Raw genomic sequence first — 22,453 nt, 5'->3', positions numbered from 1 at the left:
TTTATTTTGATTTAATGCATATGTTAAGTGGTTGAGGTGAGTATTTTGGCACTTTGATAGTGAATTGAAATTATACCTGATTGAAATGGATTGAATTGGTATATACATTATGAATGTATTGATTATTTGAATTGAAATGAATATATGTGTAAATGTGATAATGTGCAAATATGAGAATTGGATATTGGTTGTAATTGAAAAGTGAAATGAAACTCTATTAACTGTACCAGGCTGAGTCGTATATAGATGGCATGCCATGGGATAGGAAAAGTTCAAGGATTTCTTCGACTTCGAGTCGATGAGGCACTGGGTGCCAATTTGCTTCGATTTAACTGATGAGACACTGAGTGTCAATTTATATAACGCTGGACGCAATTATTACTTCGGATTTATCCGATGAGGCACTGGTGCCAAACTGGTGTGTTGGTTGGATCCGTGTATCCGTTCGAGTCCGAGTCATGTTAATAGGGGTAATTAAATAATAAAGTTCTATGGTTGATATTGAATGGCATGATATGTGAAATGGAAATGAGATAGTGAATTAAAATATGAAAAATGAGATATGTTGTGATTAAATGAAATACATGAGTTATGTACTCATGAATTGAAAATTAGAATGGATAATGCCATTGTATAAACAAATGTGGAATGATAAGTGAAAAGCTATTTATATAACAAGTGATATGAATTGAGATATTTGTTAAACAAATCAAGTATGATAGCATGTGAAAATTGAGTATAGTATCAAATGATATGGTAATATGCTTGGATTTGAAATGATGGTATATGATAGTTGTGAGCTTAGAAAATAGTATGTTCGTATAATTCAAATTATGCATTCTTGTATCATTATGTCTTTAATTGTTTGGATTATAGAAATATCGCTAAGTTTTACTCAGCATACGATTTTGTTTTCTGTGCGCAGGTTAGGTACTTCTCTTTTGATCGCCGACTCAGCATCCAACAACGATCCCAATCTCAAATGTGGTGATGTTTACCTTTTGTAATGACATGTACCTATGATGTGTTTGGTTGTTAGTGAATTTGGTATATGAGATGTAATTGAGTTTAAGTATAATGTTGGTTTGGTATATATAAACTTATGTTTGTGTTTGAAGCCATAATTTGGCATTTTTTTTGAGCCAAGGCTTGTTAGGTGTATGTGAATTTAAACTTGATGATTAGGTGATTATAAGCTAGGCTAAATTGAGTGATTTTGGTATGTTTTAAACTTTGATTTGAATGATGCATTGTTGATAGGTTTTGATGATATAAATGTGGTACCAATAAGGGTACATTGGTTAGGCACCTAGGATGATTGTTTTGACGTGTTTTGAGTATGTTTGATCGTGTTTTGAATGGTTTAAATGAATGTTTTTTTGAGTTGCTTAATGCCCAAGCAAATAGGAAATGGTAAACTTATTTTTTAAAGTACAATTTAGGTTCACACCGGGTGTGTGAGGCCATTTCAAGTGTTACATGGCCTGGCACACGGGCGTGTGGCTTGGCTGTGTAACCCAAGTCAGTGAGTTACACCAGCATGGACACGGGCTGGGACACGGCCATGTCTCCCTATTTCAAAAGTTACGCCTAAGACACGGGCGTGTGTCTCAGCCGTGTGAGTCACACGGCAGTATGACCCTTGCAGCTGAATTTTTCTAACTTTTCCTCAAAATTTTTAAATGTTTCTAATTTAGTCCCAAATCGTTTTTAAAGTGATTCTAAAGCCTCGAGGGCTTGAATAAGGGACGATATGCATGCTTAATGACGGATTATGTTGTGATTATTGAAATGTTTTGAAATGAATAATTTAGGTAACGTTTATTCGGTAATGCTCCGAATCCCTATTCCAGCAACGAATATGGGTTAAGGGTGTTACAACTACGGGCAAAAAAAATGAGAAACTCAATTAGTTAGGTAACTATTTTATAACTTCTTATAGATACATGAAAAGAAAAAGAAACTATGAGCAAGTTTTTAAATATTAGTTACTAAATTATGAGTAAGTTTTCGTTTGGGTCACTTAACTAAAAAAAATTATAATTTGGTTACTAAAGTTTTCAAAATTATTTTTGCTCACCCAATTGTTTTAGTTGGTATAATAACAATTTTAGTCCTTAGCTTTTATATTTCATGTTAATTTGACCTTGATTCTATATAAAAAATTATAAAAACCCTCAAAATTATCTAAAATGAAAATTCTACATAAAATTCAAAAAAATAAAATGTTGTTGAAGAACTAATATTCATGTGAAATAAACAAAATTATCATTCAATAGGATCTAATAACAAATTAAAAACAAAAAAAGTTAGATAATTACATGCTTCCTCAGTGTTTCTTAAAACCAAATTAGTAATATTTTCAAGTCAAGTTCCATGCCCTTGAAGAAGATATATAGGCTTCTGAAATCGACTCTGATACCATTTTTCACCAAAATATACCACACAATTTCCTTTTGCAAACTTAATTCAAAATTTCAATTCATTTAATTTATGAAAACCCAAATGATAAAAATAAATTATATATATTTTTTATAATGAAAAAGCTATAAATTATATTATATTTTTTTCTTATGACAAAAAGCTATGCCAAAAATAGAAGAGATGAAAACAAAGAACCAATAATTTTCGCTTAATGGTTTTTATATATATTTTGTGAAGAATGAGCATTAGATATTTCCATATAGGTAACATAGAGAGAATTTTAGAGGGTTTAAAAAATTCTTCCATTTTCTCTCACTTTATCTATTTTTGAATTTTTCTACTTTTATTTTAATTTTAATTTTAGAATTTTATAAAATTTTAATTTTTTTATCATTGTATATATAATCAATGTTAAATTGATGGGAAGTTTAAAACTAAAGATTAAAATTGTTATTATACCAACTAAAAAGGTGCCACTTAAGAGTGGAGTGACCAAAAAATAATTTCGAAAACTTTAGTGACACAAATTGTAACATTTTTTAATTACGTGACCAAAATGAAAATATATTTATAATTTAATGACTAATGGTGTAGTTGACCTAGAGGTGCTCATGGGCCGGGCCCAGAAAAAAAATTTCGGCCCTGGTCCTAGGCCCGGGCCTGGCCCGAAATATGGGCCTAGAATTTTGCTCAGGCCCGGCCCGGGAAAAAAATCATAAGCCCGGCCCGGCCCTTTTTTAAATAAATACCAAAAATTTATTTTAAAAATTAAAACAAAAATTAAAAAAAGTATTTTAAAATAAAAAAATTAAAAAAGTATTTTAAAAATATTTTAAAATTAAAAAATTAAAAAAGTATTTTAAAATTAAAAAATTAAAAAATTTATTATATTCGGTAGGGCAAGGGCAGGCAATGGCCAAAAAGTGGTGCGAGACCCGCCCGCTTTTTAATCGGGCTTTTTTTTGCCCAAGCCCATATTTCGGGCCTATATTTTTACCCAAACCCTCCCATATTTCGGGCGGACTGTCGGGCCGGGCCGCCCGGCCCATGAGCACCTCTAAGTTGACCCATGTTTAAGTCAAACACCAATGTATATAATAATAATAATAATGATCGAGTTTCTCAATGCCTGCATTTTGCTCATCATTCCATTCGTCACATAACGACGAGGCGTTGCGTGGTACCATTTCTTCCTCTGCTCTGCTTTGCATTTCGCTGATCCTTTGAGTGAAAAAAGTTAAGAAAAAGCTGAGCGATTCCGATTAGAGTGTAAAAAAAAAATAAAAAAAATGGAGAGAAACAGAGAAGAGGAGAGGAAACAAAATCTTGAAAAAGAAAATAAAGAAGGAAATGAAAATGAAAATGGAACAGTAAAATCATGTAAAGGATTCCTGTTTTACTCTTCTGCTCTAAAATCCCACAATCGCGACCCTCTTTGCATCGGCATTCCTCGATCTCTTCCTCAAGGTCTCTTTTTCTCTCTACTTTCATTATTTTCCAGTTTTATATTTACATAGTGTCTCGAAAAGAATATATTTACAGTGCTTTGATTCGTTAATCTTCATTTGTTGTTCCCGTGATTTCTGATCAAATTCTAAGACCCAATTCTTATTATTGAATATTGTGATTACTTTTTTTTCCCTTTTAATTTTTGGATTTTGAACAGTAAAAAGCCATAATGTTGGACTAGCTGAGGTAAAAGCTAATAGAAATTCCGCTGTTGTTGAAGATTTTTCATTTGTTTGCGCTGGATACTCTTTGTTTATGAGCAAGAATGAAGGTTCAATTACTAAGGATGGCACCAAACCTCAATTACCTCATTGTCGTGGCCTAGCGGTGGCAATCTCTCTTTCTCCCTTTTCAATGAAATTTGCACTTAATTCATCCACAATGCCTCTTTGTTCATGCATCCGGAGTTTAGGTAGTTTTGATTCGCTATGCAAGCTTGGGTTGGTGGTCCAAAAATGTTTGTATCTAGTGTTTTCTTGATTTGAAGCATCAAATTTTGTTACAATTATTTAAAGAAATCATGAACTTTGATGCAAATGAAGTAATGGGGTTATCTGGTTGTGGCTTCAATTCCAAGTGACAAATTCATCTCTTTGGGCACTGTTGATAAACTTGTTATTCATTCTGGTTCTGATTCAATTTGTTTTATGATTAGCACAAACTGACATTACAATGGTTTCAGTATCTGCAGCATTTAGCGCCTCCTAATCCCAATCCCGCTTCAGCTCCTGCTCATGTTCATAGCAAAGGAGGTGAGTAAAAATTTTTGTTGCATTATTTATCGGTAAGGTTCTTGTTATGTCATGACTTTCATTAGTCAAGGTCTCTAGGAAATACCTACTTGATTAATTTATGTATGTTAGCAATGGTCTGGCTGTTGTCATCATTCTTTTATTCATTCATGTGAATGAATTTATTGACAAATTAGGGATATAACATGTGATTGAAATAAGTAGCAATCGAAATTGTACATCTCTATGTGCTTTGGGCTTCATTTGGAAACTCTCCACTTCTGCTACTTCTGGCCCTTTTCGGATACCACTTACCACTATATAACAAATCCATCATGTCCCCAACTATGTATTTTCTTAAAATTTTATACTGGAGAGCACGGGGAAGAATGCTTAAACTATAGAACAAAGTGTTCGGATGCACTCGCAAGTATAGTTGCAACTGCCTTCTTGCATCCATAAAATTGCTTTTGAAAGTTTGTTTACATTGATCACGGATGTCATGACTCATGAGTTTCAACTTTCATGAACTTGATGCAAAAAGGTTAATTGTCAAGAACCGTCGAACCTTTGAGAAGTCAATTCCCTGTAGTTGTTCCCTTATTTGTACTTACTAACTTCTGGCTTTTTCTTTTCTCTGAAGATCATGGTGTTCATCAGCATCAAACTCGCAAATCCACTTATGCAGTAGAAGATGACTTTTTGAACAGGCAAGCCAATGATTTGACTTGCTAATAGATAAGCCTTTTCTGTTTGGGTTTTGTTAGAACAACATTATCTTATGATGATGGACTAATTGTTAAATTCTGAATGCAGGTTTACAAGGAAAGCGAACCTCATTGCCTCGAGGGTAGCTAGGGACATGTGTAGAGTGGGGAACAACATTAAAAACAATGTAGAGGATATTCTATTCTCAAGCAGAAGGCCACCAAAGTAATCTATCTTCCCTGAATTCCTGAGGAACAAATAGCTAAACAGTAATGGGCTTGGACTTCATTCAGAATCGACACTGTTCAGAAGTCACTATTTCTATTCTTTTGGCAATAAAAATAGTTGTCTCACTGTGAGAGAGATAAGAGTTGTTTTTCATGCATAACTGTGATCCATAAAGAATAGGGTAGTTTATTTTGTTCATGGTAGAACAAGCTTGTAGTTGTCTGAATCGTTGTCATTTTTTTAAATCTTAGAACATTCAACCCCTCACCCCATTTCTGGTCTGAAATTTCATTCTTTGTCCCCATGTTTTAGTCCAGATGGGTATAAAATAAAGAAAGAACCGCAGAACTTAAAAGCACTGTTATGTAGCATTGGAGGCTTTCTGATCTTAGAATGGTCCTTCTTCTTGTTGATTTTGTGTTAAAAAACAAGGCTCAGATTTCTTCCCTTGGTGCTCAATTAATTTGAGTTTGAAGAATATTGATTCCAGTCTCTGTAAATGAACAGAGCTTGGAAGAGCATACCTTTGTTTGTTTATTTTTGAACTTATTTGTGTTGTTTAAGAATTTTAAAATTCTTTTTCTTGTTCGTTTATTTAATATTATGTATGTTTATATTTGTTTATATTTAAATTAAAAGAACACATTCGCATACATATTCACGAAACAATGTTCATAACTAATAAACAAACAACAAATAAATAAACATATATCCTTTTTTAAAAATAAAAACGAAGCAACTATGTCATAAATAAATAAAATAAGTACACAAATAATAATTATTTTATTTTTTGAAAGTAATAATATTATTATTTATATTAGAAACTTTTAAATAATTTATTAAAAGCATTTTAAAAATTATAAATAGAATTATTTATTAACAGAACTATGGATGAAGTGTTGATTCAAAGCTATAATATATTTTCAAGAAATTAAGAAGACAATCACAATACAATTGAGAAAAAACATTTAGCCGCCATTTTAGCGTACAAGACAAATATTGTGTTCCAATTTTGGTTATTTACTAATATTACCGTACAATACTCTCCTTCCATTTCCCGAGAGAAAGGCTGTTGCCAATGCCCTTCCCATTACCCATTCTGCAACGCTCATTCCCCCCATCAAATCCATTTTATTCTCTCCAACGCAGCATTGACTCATTACAATTCAAATGTTCTTCAGACTAGCCAATCTTTTCTATTTCCTCTCAAAGCATTCTCTTCAGATTTGTAGAAGATTGGTGGGTTCTTTTGGTATTTCGATTTGAATTTTTTGTTTTCAATCAAATTTTGGTATTTAATGGCCGTAATGGCCGCTTGTAAACGCGTGGGTCAATTTGGACCCAATTCGTATTCCTGGATGATAGGAGGAGGAGTTTCCAGATTTGAAGGACTTGTTGTGTCCCCCACCATTCCTCCCTCTGCGATTCGATTGTTAGCTTCTCCCACTCTATTTTCACAGTGGAGGCACTGTTCTCAGCTCGTTAAATCTAATGGAAAGCGACTGTTTCTCATCGACACTTTAGCTTTGGTAAATTACAATGATTCCTTCTTTTGTTTTAGAAACTGTATTTTTGTTTGAGTTTTGGAATCTTGAAAATATCTGAAGACATGGTGCATTATACTTATAGGTTAGGAGATTAGAGGCGGAAGGTCTGCCTTCGAAGCAAGCCGAGGCAATAACAGCAGCCATGACTGAAGTTTTGAATGACAGCTTAGAAAATGTGTCTCTTTCAGTTGTTTCCAAGTTTGAGATGCAGAAAGTAAGCTCTTTTTTTTTTTTTTAATGCTTCCATACGTTGTATTCACTATGGAAACTTAATTTTTGTCTTGATAGAGTGAAATGACTCAAGAATCCAATCTGTCGAAGCTCAAATCAGAAGTTCAAAGCTCTCAGGTATTTACTTTTTTGTAAATGGACTTTGCGAACTTATCGATTTTAGTCTCCTTTTTATGTGTTTTCGACTTTTGGTATTAATGAAGTCCCTTTTAGTTGGGTTTGTTCTTATTAATGGAAGAAAGCTTAACATTTGGCCCATTGCAAATTGCTATAGAGACAGTGTGAACATGTCTAGGCCCTTCTTCACGCTGTAGTAAGTCGATTTGAGACTCCTAAACTTATTTTTAAACAATATAACAGTTGATTGCTTGACAAGGGAAACAGTATTGAATGATTGGCTATGATCCAAGAAACCATCAATGGACTTTGATATTTACTTTTAGATTAGATGAAATTGCTTCAGTAGGTTGATTAACGGAGAGGATTGTGCATACAGCTGATCAGAACTCAGGACTACTGCATTTTAGGGAAAGAGGAAAAATTACTAGCTCAGATTTTGAATATATTAAACACGCAGTTAATACGATGCAGACTAACAATTGGATCTCAGTTTGTGCCTCTGTTTTTTGTTCAAATGGGTTATTTTTATAAACTATAACTTATGCAGGAGCTACATTTTTCTGTGCTGCAACATGAGAATGAGAAACTTCGAAATGATATAGAGAAGATGCGCAGTGAATTAAGGTCTGGATTCTGAGTTATCATTCATCCCTAAAACCATATTTTCTATTATGATTTGCTATTCTAAGGATATCTGTTATGATGCAGACATGAAATTGACAAAGTCACAGCGGGGCAACGATTAGATTTGAATCTTGAAAGAGGGTAAGAAATTGAAGTATGCAATTCCTTGTTTGCTCTTTGCACCATACTCCTCCCTTGGAACAGTAAAATAAATGTGTGATTTATGACAATTTGCAGGAGAATAAGAGATGAGCTTTCAAATCAGAGTGCTGGAACATCTAACCTGACTAACAAACTCGATCGGGTTAGCATCATAAGAGTACGAGAAATGGTTTGCTTTAGTTGATTAAAATTCTGACGTTTGTTCTCTTCCATATCCTTTTCTACAAATTTTCAGGAAATTCATGCGTTAAAGGCTCATTTGGAAGCTGCAAAATATGACTTGATAAAATACTGCATTGGTACACTGGTTTCCATATCTGCTGTTGGTCTTGCTGTAGTTCGTGTACTGTTGTAAACATGTAATAATGTCAACATAACCCCAAAAGAGGGAAGAAATAGCTCTTTTATTATTATTATTATTATTATTATTATTTTAATATACAATCGCTGTTTTTTTTTATGAAGCTATTGCTTCTGCGACTTTTGGCTATTAATTAGCTCGATTGATTGGTATAGCTAGGATTCGGGTTTGGGTCTTAAAGCTCTCATATTGTACAAATGTGTATATATATACACCGATGTTGTTGTTTGTTTAAACTTTTGAAAAGGCAAATGAAGGAAAGTTCAATCATGATTTATTACTAGCTGCTTTGAAGTCTTAATTTGCTGTGATCTTAGCCTGGTTAATTTGCACATTTGTGTTGTGTCACAGAAAGAAAATAATGCAATTACCTTATGAAACATGTTGCATGCTTTGAGCATTTTCAACTTTCTGAGTGAAATTCAAACAATTCCTTGCACTTTAGTATATAATCTTCCTGGTATATTTCCTACCAATTCTAGATTTCTAACCGCATTGAAGTTTCACATGCTCCACAACTTAGGCAGATAGATGATACTAAGTTACTTGTAGAGGTCCTTTCGGTTAAGCGAGGAAATATTGCAAATTAGTAAACGGAAATGTTGCAAAAAGATGGCGGAGAGGGAAATCGGAGCAAACTTTAGAAACAAGTGTGGTGGTAGATGGTGGTGATGGAAGCAATAGGGGATGAGAAAGGCGAGAACTATAATGGTTGTTGTGATTGTAGGAAAAAGTTGTAGAGAGATTTAGTGTGCTCAAGTTTACCAAAAGATTTTAAAAAATTGCAAATGAAACGTTCAAACCCTTATTTATAAGTCTTAGGTAGGAAGTTTTTAGAGTGCGGTTAAAATGAATTTCTAGTAAGCAAAGTGTTACTTATATGTTAGGATACAAGGGTTGTTTCTGTTTAACCAGAAAGATAAGCACTTGTATTTCAAGGTAAGAGTTATCCATATTCTGAATCTCCAAGTCATGCTCTTCAAGACATCCTAAAAGTATTACAACCCAAAAATCTTGTTAACCTTCCAAGGTTATTCTCAACATGATGTTATTCTAATATGATGATATTCTTAAAAATACTTTTGTAGAGAATGATATTTCTTGGAACTGCTATGGATAGAATCGCTATTAACAAAAAAAAACAAGCATCTTCAATACTATAGTCTTCCTTTTATATTATGATATGATATGATGATCAATAGGATCACTTATATATATATATATGTATACACAGAACATTTATGTAAACTCTCATTTTTCATAAAACAACAATGTTTGACACATACACCACATATATTCATATTGAATACTCAAGTAATTTGTTTTCTTTCCGGTACAATCAATTAAAGTACAAAGGGATAGTAGGGGAAAGGGCAACACATAGGTGTCTATTTCTTGCTAACTTAACTTTACCCCACACAAGTTACTTTCACTGAAATAGGGAGTTGTTGATTTGTCAAGACATGAGCTGTTTTGTCCCCCCCACCCCTTGTATTACAAATTATGCAGTGATTAATTTGGTTAAATAGAAGGATCTATATACCAAATTCCTTCAAATGCATATCGGTAGAAACAGAAGTGTAAGAAATCGCAGTTGTACGCCAAAATCCAGTGTTTCTATCTTTATAACTTCATCTACTTTTTTTTTTTTTTTTGGGTATAAATTTAAGGTAAAAGAAGCTGCAGACCTTTTGTGCTCAACTGTCATTTTCCCTTGTAATGTGTTGCAATTCTGCATTTTAATCATTCCACTCTGCCATTAGTAGCCTCAAGTTTGTCCTTTTTCATTAAGTTTGATTGATGGGATGGATTATGTCGAGCAGGGTCGTGTATTGTATCAGTATTAAACATGGTTGCTCAATCCGAATACAAATTCCAAATTTTATTTTGTGGTTAATTTAAGTTTATTAAAATCTATTTATATTTTTTAATAATTAGTAATATATATAATATATTTCTTTTATTATCATTATATTTTTATTAAATTTATAAATATAAACAACTTAATATAGTTTTTAATATGTAATTCACGTATAATACAAATCACATAATAATAAAGGAAAAAATCATATTATAAACTTGAAAAATAGTCAATTTAGATTTTAAAATTGCAATATTATACTAGCTTAAATGAGCTTAATTTTATTTCTCAACCTCATTTTTAAAATTAATATTTATGTTAAAACTTTCTCAAATATTAAATGGATCTTTGAGCTTGATATGATAATTTGAGTTAAGCTACGGATGAACATAGCAATTTTGGAGTATTATTATATATAGTGTTAATGTTTCGTTTGATTACTAATATAATAATATAAGGAAAAAATTTAATTAATACATGTGTTAAAAAATAAAAATAATTAATACAAATTTAAAATGATGAGTAAAAAATAAAACATTTAAAAAGAAGTCCTTTCTCTTAATCGAAAACAAATTATTATGAATTGAAGTTAATTAATGATGTCCTACCAACCATAACATCAATATTATACTAAGAAAAATAAAACAAATAAATGAATGATTAGATCTAGCCCTTCCCAACCATATGGTATAGTCTTATAACAAAAAGAAAGAAAGGTGGTTTTGAGATTCATAATGGTGAAGAGATCTAAGTGAGATATTAACCCTCTTTGATTAATACAAATAAACTATTGTCCACTATAAATTCTTTTAATATAATTTAGACAACTATTACATGTCTTACTTTTATTTTATTTTACTTTTGTGTACAATCTAAAAATGGGTTAATTAGGTAAATATATTTATTTTAAATAAAAATTAAGATTTTAAAACTAGGATAAAATTCACATATCTCATCCAGTCTTTTTCGTGGCGGATAATAATGTTATCTTTAAAAATTTTTCAAAAAAAATGAAAAAGAAAAAAAATACTTCTTATTAGAAGCGTTTTTTTTTACTTGTCATGTCAAAATTTTTTCAACATTTTGAAATTATGTTTAATATTCAGTGATAGAATTTCCTATAAAATAAAAATATTTTGTGCAGAGGCTTTCATAGTTAAATTTCGAGCAGATTATTTTCATAAGGAGGTTTGCATAAGGAGACCATTGTTGATGTTAAAAATCTAGAGTTTAAAAATCGACCCAACAAAGTAAATTAGTTCAAGTAAGTGCCGTTGTTTTAATTTGGACAATGAGTATTTATTTTTCTGTATAATATTTTTATTTTAAACATGTGAAACAAATTATTTGGGCAAAGATTAGTAAACGAATTAAAGTTGTTATTTATTTCGATAGTTAAATTTGTGACATCGTTATTAGGGTCATTTTTGTATCAGCCCAATCTACATAATTGACTTTCAACCGGAGCATAAAATTGTACGAGCTTTAGTCAAGAACTAGAAGGAAAGTGTCGACTTCAAGCTAGATGAGAATTACGAGATTGAAATATAGATATTTAATGTCACTAAACCTTATTAGATATGATATATTTGAGGTCAAAGACGACATGGATGTCGAGGCGGTACTCGATAGGCGTTGCTCTAGTGGAAATGTTATACTAGAGTTATATGCCCACTTTGTCGATGTTGAGGAAAGTGGTCCGAGTTCGACAATAGTTTCAGTACATTTGTTTCGGGAACAAGAAGCAAAAAGTCCAACCACATGGTTGTGTGGTGGTTTCACATCGTTGTTACAAAACTTCTATCAAGAAATACCGGAATCATCAATGGGAAGGCATTCCTCGGTTTCAGCCATCGATTTCAACTTTGGCGTACAGTTGGGTTAGTTGGTAGCCCGAACTCGGAGATCCCGACATGACATTTCGTGAGTGCTTTTGATTTCAACTTCCAAACGTCAATGTTCTATGCTGGAAACACTTATGTGGGTATGCCATCAAATTACATTGGTAACAATTCACAAGTAGTATTAGTTTTAACGTAGGATTTACAAGAACGAATGATGTACTCCCTACAACCTACATAAACGAAGGGACATCCAATCATGGACATGCAACTGTGGTTGATAACGAAGAGGGATCTAAAATCAATAATGATTCAATCTGGGAGTTGATAAGGGCGCACTTTCAGCCTCCATGTTGCCACCTCACGCCTTTTGCTGGAGCGTTTTTGTCTTCTCTTTTCAAAAATGACCTATAATCCTAATTTTTGTTTAAAATCAACGTAATCAACCCGTCTAAAGAAATGCCATACTTTTGTAAAAAATATATAAAAGATGAAAATGGTGAGAGATAAGAGTATTTTCGTCGTCCACTTCCGCGTCACCTAAAAATAGTACAATCGTGTGGATATAAAGCAAAGAAGGAGCAAAATATGAAGGTGGAGGCATTGGTGAGTCCCAGTCGTAAGAAACAGAATTCCGCTTGGCATCTCCAATTTTGGTAGATGATACCCTGGTTTTAATATCTACCAGCCTACCTACCATCAATTTCATGCCTTCTCAACTTTTGAATTAATGGAGTTTTCACATGTTTTTACCTATATTCCATAAATAATTAAAAGGATTTTTATGTAATACATACACATAACTATCATCTATTATCTATTAAATAAACTTACATAAAAAAGAACTACGAGGAATATGAATAAAAATATGTTGGGATTACCAAATAATTAAATCTTGGGTTTTAAAGTACTTGCTCTTTTAGGTTACTAAATTCGTATATTTTTTCCCCAATTGATTTATGGATATTATTATGAGGGGATTTTTATTATTTTATATTTTTATGTAAAATTTAAAAAAACATACAATTTAAAAGAGTCATAAAATAATGTTGAAAATGTTTAGATTAAAAAGGTGGTGACAATATTTGTTTACCTAACCCCTGCATCAACATAAATAACTGAAAGCTTTCCTACAGAAGATAAAAGAAACACTTGTGCTTGCATATCTACACTAGTCCAAATAGCATTCCATTTTTCTCATGCTTTGATCCAAATCAAATGGTTTTTCACATTGTTTATTGAGAACAAAAATAATAGACAAATTTCAACACAATTCAAATGAGCAGCAGAATCTTATCCACAGGACATTTTCCTTTTTCTAAAATCTTTCCCATAGTAATAATAATACTGATTATATGATGATGATAAAAGAAAAACAAAATTCCAACTTGTAAAAGCCACCTCTGTCACCTTCTTCTTCGGCATTCCTCGGGATTACTCTGCATAAGTTGCAATTCAAGACTCAATGGAATTGTTTTGATTTTTTAGAGTTTTCCATTAAAAGAGTGGACCAACGAGGCGTTTCTTTGGCACCGCATACAGTCGGTTCGCCCGAGGTGCAGTGAGTCCGAAAATATCGCTCATGTCCAATTCACTCGGTTTCATTCCATCAGGCAATTCCCACGTAAAACAGTGGAGCAAATGAGCCACCGCCATATCAAGAGCATATAACCCGAGTTGCATACCCGGACACGACCTGCGGCCCGACCCGAACGGGATGAACTCGAAGTTGCTGCCTTTGAAGTCCGGGACTCCTTCCCTCAAGAATCTGGATGGCTTGAAACTATCAGGATCCTCCCATGAGTTTCTGTCCCTGCCAATGGCCCAAGCGTTGATCATCACGCGTGACTTCGCCGGGATTTGGTACCCCGCCACCACGGCGTCCTCCGCCGTTTCATGGAGCAAGAGGGGGATCGGAGGGTGGAGCCTTAGGGTTTCTTTCAGGGTGCACTTCAGGTAGGTTAGTTTATCGAAATCGGATTCTTCCACAAGGCGGTCGAGCCCCACCACCTCCGCCAGCTCCTGTTGGACTCTCTTCATTTCTTCTGGGTTTCTCATTAGCTCCGACAAGGCCCACTCGATCGCCGATGCCACCGTCTCTGTCCCGCCGAACATCACATCCTGAAAATCCATCTCCTCACTCAGAACTATACATATATGTATATGTGTTTATATTCGTATAAAGAAACTGACAATGACATGCATTTTGATGTATATTACGTAGCAGGGGAGGGGGGCACCAAAGGGACAGCAGCCTTGGTCCCAAAAAAATAAATTATATTTTAATCCCTTCAAAATTGTAAAGTTGTAATTTAATACCCTAATATAAAATTCAAAGGAATCATATATACCATGATAATGGCTTTGATGTTGTCCCTGGTTAATTTGATTGAATTCTGTAGATCTTCTGATTCGTTTACTTTGGCGTCTTCACTGTAAAAAGTGAGCAAATCATCAACCATGTCGGTGTCACCATCATCGGGACCGTCACCGTTCCTTTTCTTCTTCTCGATGTGATCGTCTATGATGGTGTCAATGAACTTGTCCAATGCACAACGAGCATTCTCTAGCCGTGTGTTGAGGCCTTGAGGATCAGCCCAACCGAGCCAAGGAATAAAATCCGCGATATTGAAAGCACCAAAGAGCTTGGAGAACTCTTGCAAGATCCTAATGAACTCGTCTTGCCCTTCTTGGGAGATAGAACCAAAAGCTGCCCTGTAAATGATGTTCTTCGTAAGGTTAAATATCAACTCACCCATATTAATGGCTTTCCCCGTGTTGGCTGCAACAGCTTTCACAAGCGAGTCCACTTCGTCCCGTATCGACTCCCATGACTCGGCTCTTTTCCTACTGAAAAGCTTCATGACGCTGAGCTTCCTCATCTGCCTCCAGAACGGCCCGTAATGAGCGAAAGCCATATCGGCTCTATCGTACGTCAGGTAACTGATGGCTATGGTGGCTGGCCTGTTGGAGAATATATTGTCCTGAACCTGAAGGACCTGGCGAGCCATCTCGGGGTTTGAAATGGCCACCATGTGTAGGAACCCCATCTTGAGGTGAAATATGCCGCCGTATTTGTGAGCGAGCTTGGCGAGTCCACGGTGAGTTAACTGGTCCATCATCATCATGTTGCCGATAATTGGCAACCCTTTGGGTCCTGGAGGAAATGGTTTTCGACGGAGCCGAGAGATGAGGCCTAATAAGAGAAGGAAAGGTATAACGAAAAGAAGGGCCATAGGCAATGGTTCCATGGTTTGTATCAAAGAAAAATCCATGGCTTGTTTTAGAGACACGAAAATGTGGGTGTGGGTGTTCACAAAATATGCTAGTTTTTTTGTCAGATATTAAGGGGGGTTTTATACAGGTTTTGGAGCATGTTCTTGTAGGAAATATATAATATTTATTGTATATGCACATGCACATTGGTGATTGGCTAGCTCAATTATTTATGTATTTATTTTTTCAATATAAATATGTTGTGATTTGCACGTGAAAGTAAAGACTTGGCTTGTAAGAAAATAAGTAAAAAGGTGGCAACATGAAATAATAATTCACCTTGTTTTAAGAAAAAAGAGTTAATCTTATTAAGATCCATATATATGTATACATAACCATATGGGGAATTAATACTAAAAATTTGGAAGTACATAATTTTGTATATATGGTTCTTATAAACATGCGTATCCAATTTGTGCACATGTCATTTCAAAACCAAACATTGGATTTATTCTTCGGGGCTGTGCGATAAATTGTATTTTTAATGTTTGAGAGAAGTCAAAATACTTTTTTGAATATAATAAAATGCTGTTATGGATCATCTTAGAGTAAACCCTCCCTACATTTTTAAAATAATAAATTTTATTATATCAATAGTTTTATAGTTTAAATTTGATAAAAATCTCAAAATGGATGAATGACTAAATTTTTCTTCACTCATTACATATATGTAGGAGTGCAAATGAATTAACAATACTAACATATTTTTCATTTAATATCGATACAATTTAAATCTTATGAATGGTAAAAAGAAGACCTACAATTATTACTCCCATAACACCCCACCTGGTTCTTATGATTTTATCACATTATAATTCATTTCAGAATGGGGACTGCTTAACTTCTTTGCTGGAATTATTTAAAAAAAAAAAAGAGCCTTTGGATGAATGAGGATTAGAGACATTTTAGATGAGTAAGAAAATAATATAAATTTAAATCTTGAACACGATATTATTGAAAAGGGTAGCTATAAATCTTAAAAAGATTAATTTTTATAAACTATACAACATACCTTAATCATAAAAATAAATTAAATGTCTCATAATCACATACATTGATTAAAGTTTAGATGGAATTTAAGAAATGAAAAATGATAGAGGGGCATGGATATTCATAAAGGAAAGGTGAGAGATTTGATGCAAGACCTTACCTATAACTTGCATCGCTATCTGCCCTAGACATTGGAACCGTCGACGTTTTCGTCTCACCATTTTTTCCTATTTTATTTTTCACATGAAAAAAAACATTAGTCTGATTTTATTTATGAATGAATCACTTAAAATCTAAGAAAATGGGGGTGAAGAGATTGCGTGTTGTAGCATCAGTTAAACGTCATTGTTCTTCTTCATTTCATTTCTGACTCCCAATTAAACTTGAATTATTTACTGATAATACCCTAACCATCCTTATCTGATTCAATACTTTTTCATTTCTCATTTACCCCCACTAATATCTCTGCTCATATTTAATAAAAAATACTATCATTTTTTTATTAATTAAAGGATTGACACCCTCTTTTACTTTCTTACTTTCTGTCTTTTTTATTTTATAATATTTATTAGTTAATTATTATTTTCATTTTTTATTCAACATCTTTTAATTAAAAATTATACCATATTTCAATGTCAACATATCTTTAATTTTAAAATTTTATGTTATATATATATATATATGTAAGCCTTTTCTTTTAAAAAACATCTTATGAGTGAAAACTATATTTCCTTTTATTTTCTTTTTGTCCCTCTTTAATTTTTTTAATGATTTCTCGTGTAGATACATGTTAAGTATTTTTAAATTAATTTTCACTCAATTATATATTAATTTTGAGATATTATTTCTTTTAGGGTAAATTATAAAAATAATTATTTTGTTTATCTTAAATTACATTTTAGTCACTTATGTTTGAAATGTTACATTTTAGTCTTATTGTTTTGTTACAAAGTGACTAAATGCCAACTTGGATGTCCAGTTATTGGGATGAAAATAGGTTTTAATTTCAACATTAAGTAATAAATAATTATCTACCTACTTATCTTATTTAACATTTTTTGAAAATTTTGTATTAATTTAAAAAATTAAATATTAAAAATATCAATGATTTATCAAAAAAACACACTAATCAAATTAATGTAGGGGTTTGATGAGATTCTTGAAATCCAAAAATGAAAAGTGGGTATTTTCTAAACAATTGAGTAAGTATATTTACACTAAACCTCATTAAGGTTATTGTTACAAATAAAGCTTCTCAAATACCTCACATTACTCCATAAAAAATCCTTAAACAAAGAAAGTCTAAACAGCTGAAGTAGAAGTAGAAGTGGACCAACAACCTATTTATAGGCCTCTTCAAATCATCATTCAACAATATTTTAATAAACTTTCAACTCTCGAAATTATGTCATTAATTATCTTAAAAATACTCAAATAAACCTCGGATAAAGATATATATGAATCTATCAACAAATATTAAAAATAAAATATACCAACACCTAGCAAACACAAAATGAGAGGGGAAATTAAAGTTTCAAACAATAACTATTTCATATCTTTAGTAATCTTTTTTATACGTTTAATACAATTGATGTATACTATAAGTACACAATATTTAAGATGATGAGTAGGCTCACAAAACAACTTAATTGATACGATATTAGGTTTAAAAACGTACTCAAATGGAACATCACCGCAAGGCGAATCAAATAACATGTTGCCAGGTGCGACTTGATGTAGTTTGAACCTAGTTGATCGCTTTCGATTTCAACAGCATTCCCAAAGCTGGCCTATAAGGTTCCAGCAGCCCTTGGTAAGTGTCCGCCATAAAATTAATCAATTTCTGTTTTTGTTTGCAGTCAAAATCCCCAACTACAACCCTTTCACTTTAATCCACAATCCCTCAAATCCTGCTTCCACTCATCCATCTTTCTTTTCTCAAATCAGAAACACAAAAACTAAAACAACAGAAATGACAATGCACTTTTTTTTACCTAAATTTGTTCAACTCGCCACGGCTTTCCAGTTTACTTTGGATTCAACCATTTCCTTGGTTTACCAACAAGCAAAACACTCTAGAATTTTCCCCCTTTTATACAAATATTAGGGCAAATTACCAATAAAATCCCCTTTATTTTTAAAATTATCGAAATGGGTCAGGTCCTAAATTAATTACCGAAATGGACCAATTTCCCCCAAAACGCTTCTACATCAGCGCAATATCAGGGGATAAGGAAGCGTTTTCCCCATGTATGAACGGTACCAACGGCTATTTTTTTGACCATTGGTAACCCCTCCAACGGTAAAAAAAAAAAAAACTATAAAACCCCCCTTTCATTTTTTTCACACTTAAATCCTTTCCATCTTCAATCTTTCAATATTCTCTCAAAGCTCTCTTTAATTTTTTTCAAAAAAAGCTCTAATTTTATTTTTTTTGAATTTATTTTTTAAATAAAAAAAATTGATCGTGTTAGCAATGACCGAAGAATTAATTCGTCTCGATAATAAACACATATTCGTCGAACAAATGAAAATAGTAAGTGTTAGATTTAATTTTTAAATATTATTTAAGATTTTTTTCATTTATGCAATTTTAAATAATTTTTATTTTATTATTTCTTATAAAAGTCTGTAGATCGGATATTGCAATACTATATCCGTAATATGTCTGGTCCTCCATCACTATTGATAGAGAATTAGCTGTGGGAAGCGGGTTTTTGGCACGTGGCGACGATAGGCCGGAGGGTGCAAGTTGGACCCGAAACTCATTAGTGCGTTGATAGAGAGGTGGAGACCCAAGACGCACGCATTTCATCTTCCATGTGGAGAATGTACTATCACTTTGGAAAACGTGAATTTGCAATTAGGATTACTGGTGGACGGGTACGCAGTCAATGGGTCCGTTCAATCTGGTGATTGAGGAGCGGCATGCTACGAGCTTTTGGGTGCTATTTCGGATAATATTAACGAAGGTCAGATCGAGATGGACTGGTTACGAGACACATTCCCGGAGTCGGATGATGATTCTACCGAACTAGAAAGAATACGATATACTCAGGCATACATTCTTAAGATAATTGGAGGTTATCTGATGCCAGACTTGTCACGAAACCTTGCACATTTGAGATGGCTGCTGAAACTCGTTGATTTTAAAGCAGCTGGTGAATTTAGTTGGGGGTCTGCCATGTTGGCAACATTGTACTGGGAGATGTGCGGGGCGACGCGACTGAATAAAGTGAAAATCGGAGGTTGCCTATCATTACTGCAATCATGGGCATGGTTTCGCTTTCTATTTTTATGTCATCGAATGAACCACCCTTATACATTCCCACACATAACGAGGTAAATTTTATATTAGATTTTACAATTATTATGTAGATTTAAAATATAATCGTATGCTAAAAATTTATTTTAATTAGGTAGAGCCATTCGGCAAGTTATGTTGGATTACCTACCTCTCTTGAAGATATACGGCTCTAATTAGACCAACGATCAGAAGCACAAGTAAATATTAAATAAGATAGATGTACATAATGAGATAGTCGATTCGTATTTAGTATTTAGTATTTAGTATTTAGTATTATGTATATAACTAATATTTCCATCATGTTCATATAGTTTCAATGGACACCATACGAGAATCTAACAATTCGGGCAGTAATTCCAGATGAATTCTTTCAAAATTTGAACATTTGACATGTGAAGGTCCCATTGGTCAACTATGCTATCGTGGAGATGCACTAGTCAGACAGAGTATTACGGCAATTTAGATTTCACCAACCAATTTTCGTGGCACCTGAGGTGTTGGATGATCACCATAGAATCGACTTATGGCAATTGCATACAGATTAGCTGAGATTCTGGTTACACTATATCCAAATGTGGGAAGATCGGTATGATTATATACTTACTCGGGAACTGATCATCGTTCCAGAGTTAGCGTGTGTGCCGAAATATATGCCATGGTTTAGGATCCATGGCAAGCCATATTTACTTTCGGAAGAGGAGAGGCGGCGACAATTGCGTGCCCAAAGGGAACGACGTGGCCTTTTAAATCTAAGAAAAAGGGATGACGATGTAGGCCCATCAATAGTGCCCACACAATCATCCAGCCTATCACTAGGCCCAGCAACATCACTCGCACAGTCACAAGGCCCAACACTTCAACCGATGACACCCACAGCACAGCCTTTTCAGATGATGCCAAGTGCGTATCCTATCCCTTTTATGTATCCTAACCCTTATATGTTTCCTTTTTCTAGTCCTATGGCTGGTTAGAATGCATGGCCCGGTTCATATTCATTTTCGATTACTCTGAGTGGACCATCGATCAATAGGCTGCCGTCGCACGAGGGATCGCACAAGGGGCCGTTGGGGAGCTCTTCTTTTTTACCAATCCCCATCACCTTATGGGTTTCAAACACCTTCGTCATTGGTGATGCAAATACCTTCGCAGTCAGTATTCTATCAAAGCGGGTCATCCTCTCAACATTGATAACCAAATCCCCTACCGGAGGAACCAGAATCCTCACCGGAGCAACCACAACCCTCATCGAAAGCTGGACAAAAGAGGAATCCAGTGCGTAACAGTCAACGACCTCCATGTGGCACTGAATCCGGCGGCCAGAGACATTGATTTTTATTTTAATATATTTGTATAAACATTTTAAATATTTTTATATTATTTCATGTAATAAAATAAAAGGTAATATTTTGAATATTTTTATAATATTTCATTTAATAAAATATAAATAATACAAAATAGTTTTTTACAACAACTATCAACTAGTGCGATTTAGACATGATTTACTTGTATGGCCTGAGTTCCTACACCATCCGCACAACTTCTGTTGATTGGCTGTTTCTCGGATATCCATATTGTTACGTATTCTAGTCGAGCAAGGTCGATCCTTTGGTTTGCGACGCAATTCTCTATCCGGTAACAGCTTAAAAGGAGCAAGCGATACAAACGACCACTTATGTTCATCTAGGACCGGTGGGAATACGTGTCTCCAAATGTTGTACATGTATTCTAATTTGTAAACTTCTTCGACATAGCTCATGGGATCTAGGCAGAGATTCTGACAAGCTGCAATTACATGAGCGTATGGATAACGAAGTGCGTCAAACATCCCATAGTTCCAAGTCTTATTTCTCACGTGTACACGATATTGTCCGCCAGTAATCCTTTGGTGTGGTCTGTCAAACATCATCACACGAAATCATAAATTGTCTCGATCATGACACATTGTGTGCATGGTGTTCGCCCTCGCCTTCACCTTGTTAATTTTTTGCAATACCTTCCTACACCATACATGGTCTCCCTACATTTGGCCTGCATAACTCACTGCTCGCTTTGGAAATAGTGCCACTAAACGAAAACATGTCTCTCACATAACCGATGTTATCGGTAAATGGTGCATTCCTTTTAGAACAGAATTTATGCATTCAGCCAGGTTTGAGGTCATATGACCATATCGTAGGTGGCCGTCGTATGCTTGTGTCCACTGTTCGAAAGGTATGTTACAGAGGTAGTCCGCGCCATTGTCGTTAACTTAACACAAAACTGCCAACATCTCATGAAAACGATCTTTACTTATTTCATACCCTGCCAATATAAGTTCATAGCGAATATTACATATCACTCTTTTATTTATAATAAATTTAAAATGACAAACGAAATTATATTAATAGAGACTAAATACCCATGTTGGTCACTTGTCGTCGTTCACTTTTAGATGGATATTGCCTATAGTAGTTGGAAGCAATATGCCTTAGGCAATACCGATGGTGTGTGCGCTGCTATAGGCTTCCCTGTCGCTCAATTACAGCTAGTATTT

At 33.9% G+C, this 22,453-nt stretch overlaps 3 protein-coding genes across 3 annotated transcripts; 2 read left to right on the top strand and 1 right to left on the bottom strand.

The window, feature by feature from the left end:
• Positions 1-3,554: 3,554 nt before the first annotated feature.
• LOC105803746 (uncharacterized) lies at positions 3,555-6,046 on the top strand. The gene is made up of 5 exons (XM_012636136.2): positions 3,555-3,891; positions 4,091-4,260; positions 4,616-4,685; positions 5,308-5,374; positions 5,481-6,046. Exons 1-5 carry the CDS (start codon positions 3,714-3,716, stop codon positions 5,599-5,601), a joined length of 606 nt encoding a protein of 201 aa, XP_012491590.1. The 5' UTR covers positions 3,555-3,713; the 3' UTR covers positions 5,602-6,046.
• Positions 6,047-6,634: 588 nt separating this feature from the next.
• On the top strand, positions 6,635-8,928 carry LOC105803745 (protein FMP32, mitochondrial). The gene is made up of 7 exons (XM_012636135.2): positions 6,635-7,129; positions 7,230-7,361; positions 7,436-7,495; positions 8,046-8,122; positions 8,207-8,263; positions 8,360-8,426; positions 8,520-8,928. Exons 1-7 carry the CDS (start codon positions 6,899-6,901, stop codon positions 8,637-8,639), a joined length of 744 nt encoding a protein of 247 aa, XP_012491589.1. The 5' UTR covers positions 6,635-6,898; the 3' UTR covers positions 8,640-8,928.
• Positions 8,929-13,550: 4,622 nt separating this feature from the next.
• On the bottom strand, positions 13,551-15,702 carry LOC105803747 (cytochrome P450 84A1). Its single transcript, XM_012636137.2, has 2 exons — positions 14,699-15,702; positions 13,551-14,468 (listed from the first exon to the last, which is right to left on the bottom strand). The coding sequence occupies exons 1-2, from the start codon at positions 15,620-15,622 to the stop codon at positions 13,845-13,847; spliced, it is 1,548 nt and encodes a 515-aa protein (XP_012491591.1). The 5' UTR covers positions 15,623-15,702; the 3' UTR covers positions 13,551-13,844.
• Between the last annotated feature and the right edge of the window lie 6,751 nt (positions 15,703-22,453).

Source organism: Gossypium raimondii, chromosome 11, assembly GCF_025698545.1.
Source record: "Gossypium raimondii isolate GPD5lz chromosome 11, ASM2569854v1, whole genome shotgun sequence".
NCBI lineage: Eukaryota > Viridiplantae > Streptophyta > Magnoliopsida > Malvales > Malvaceae > Gossypium > Gossypium raimondii.
Note: the sequence above shows the minus strand (reverse complement) of the source record. Positions and strands in the feature narration are given on the sequence as shown.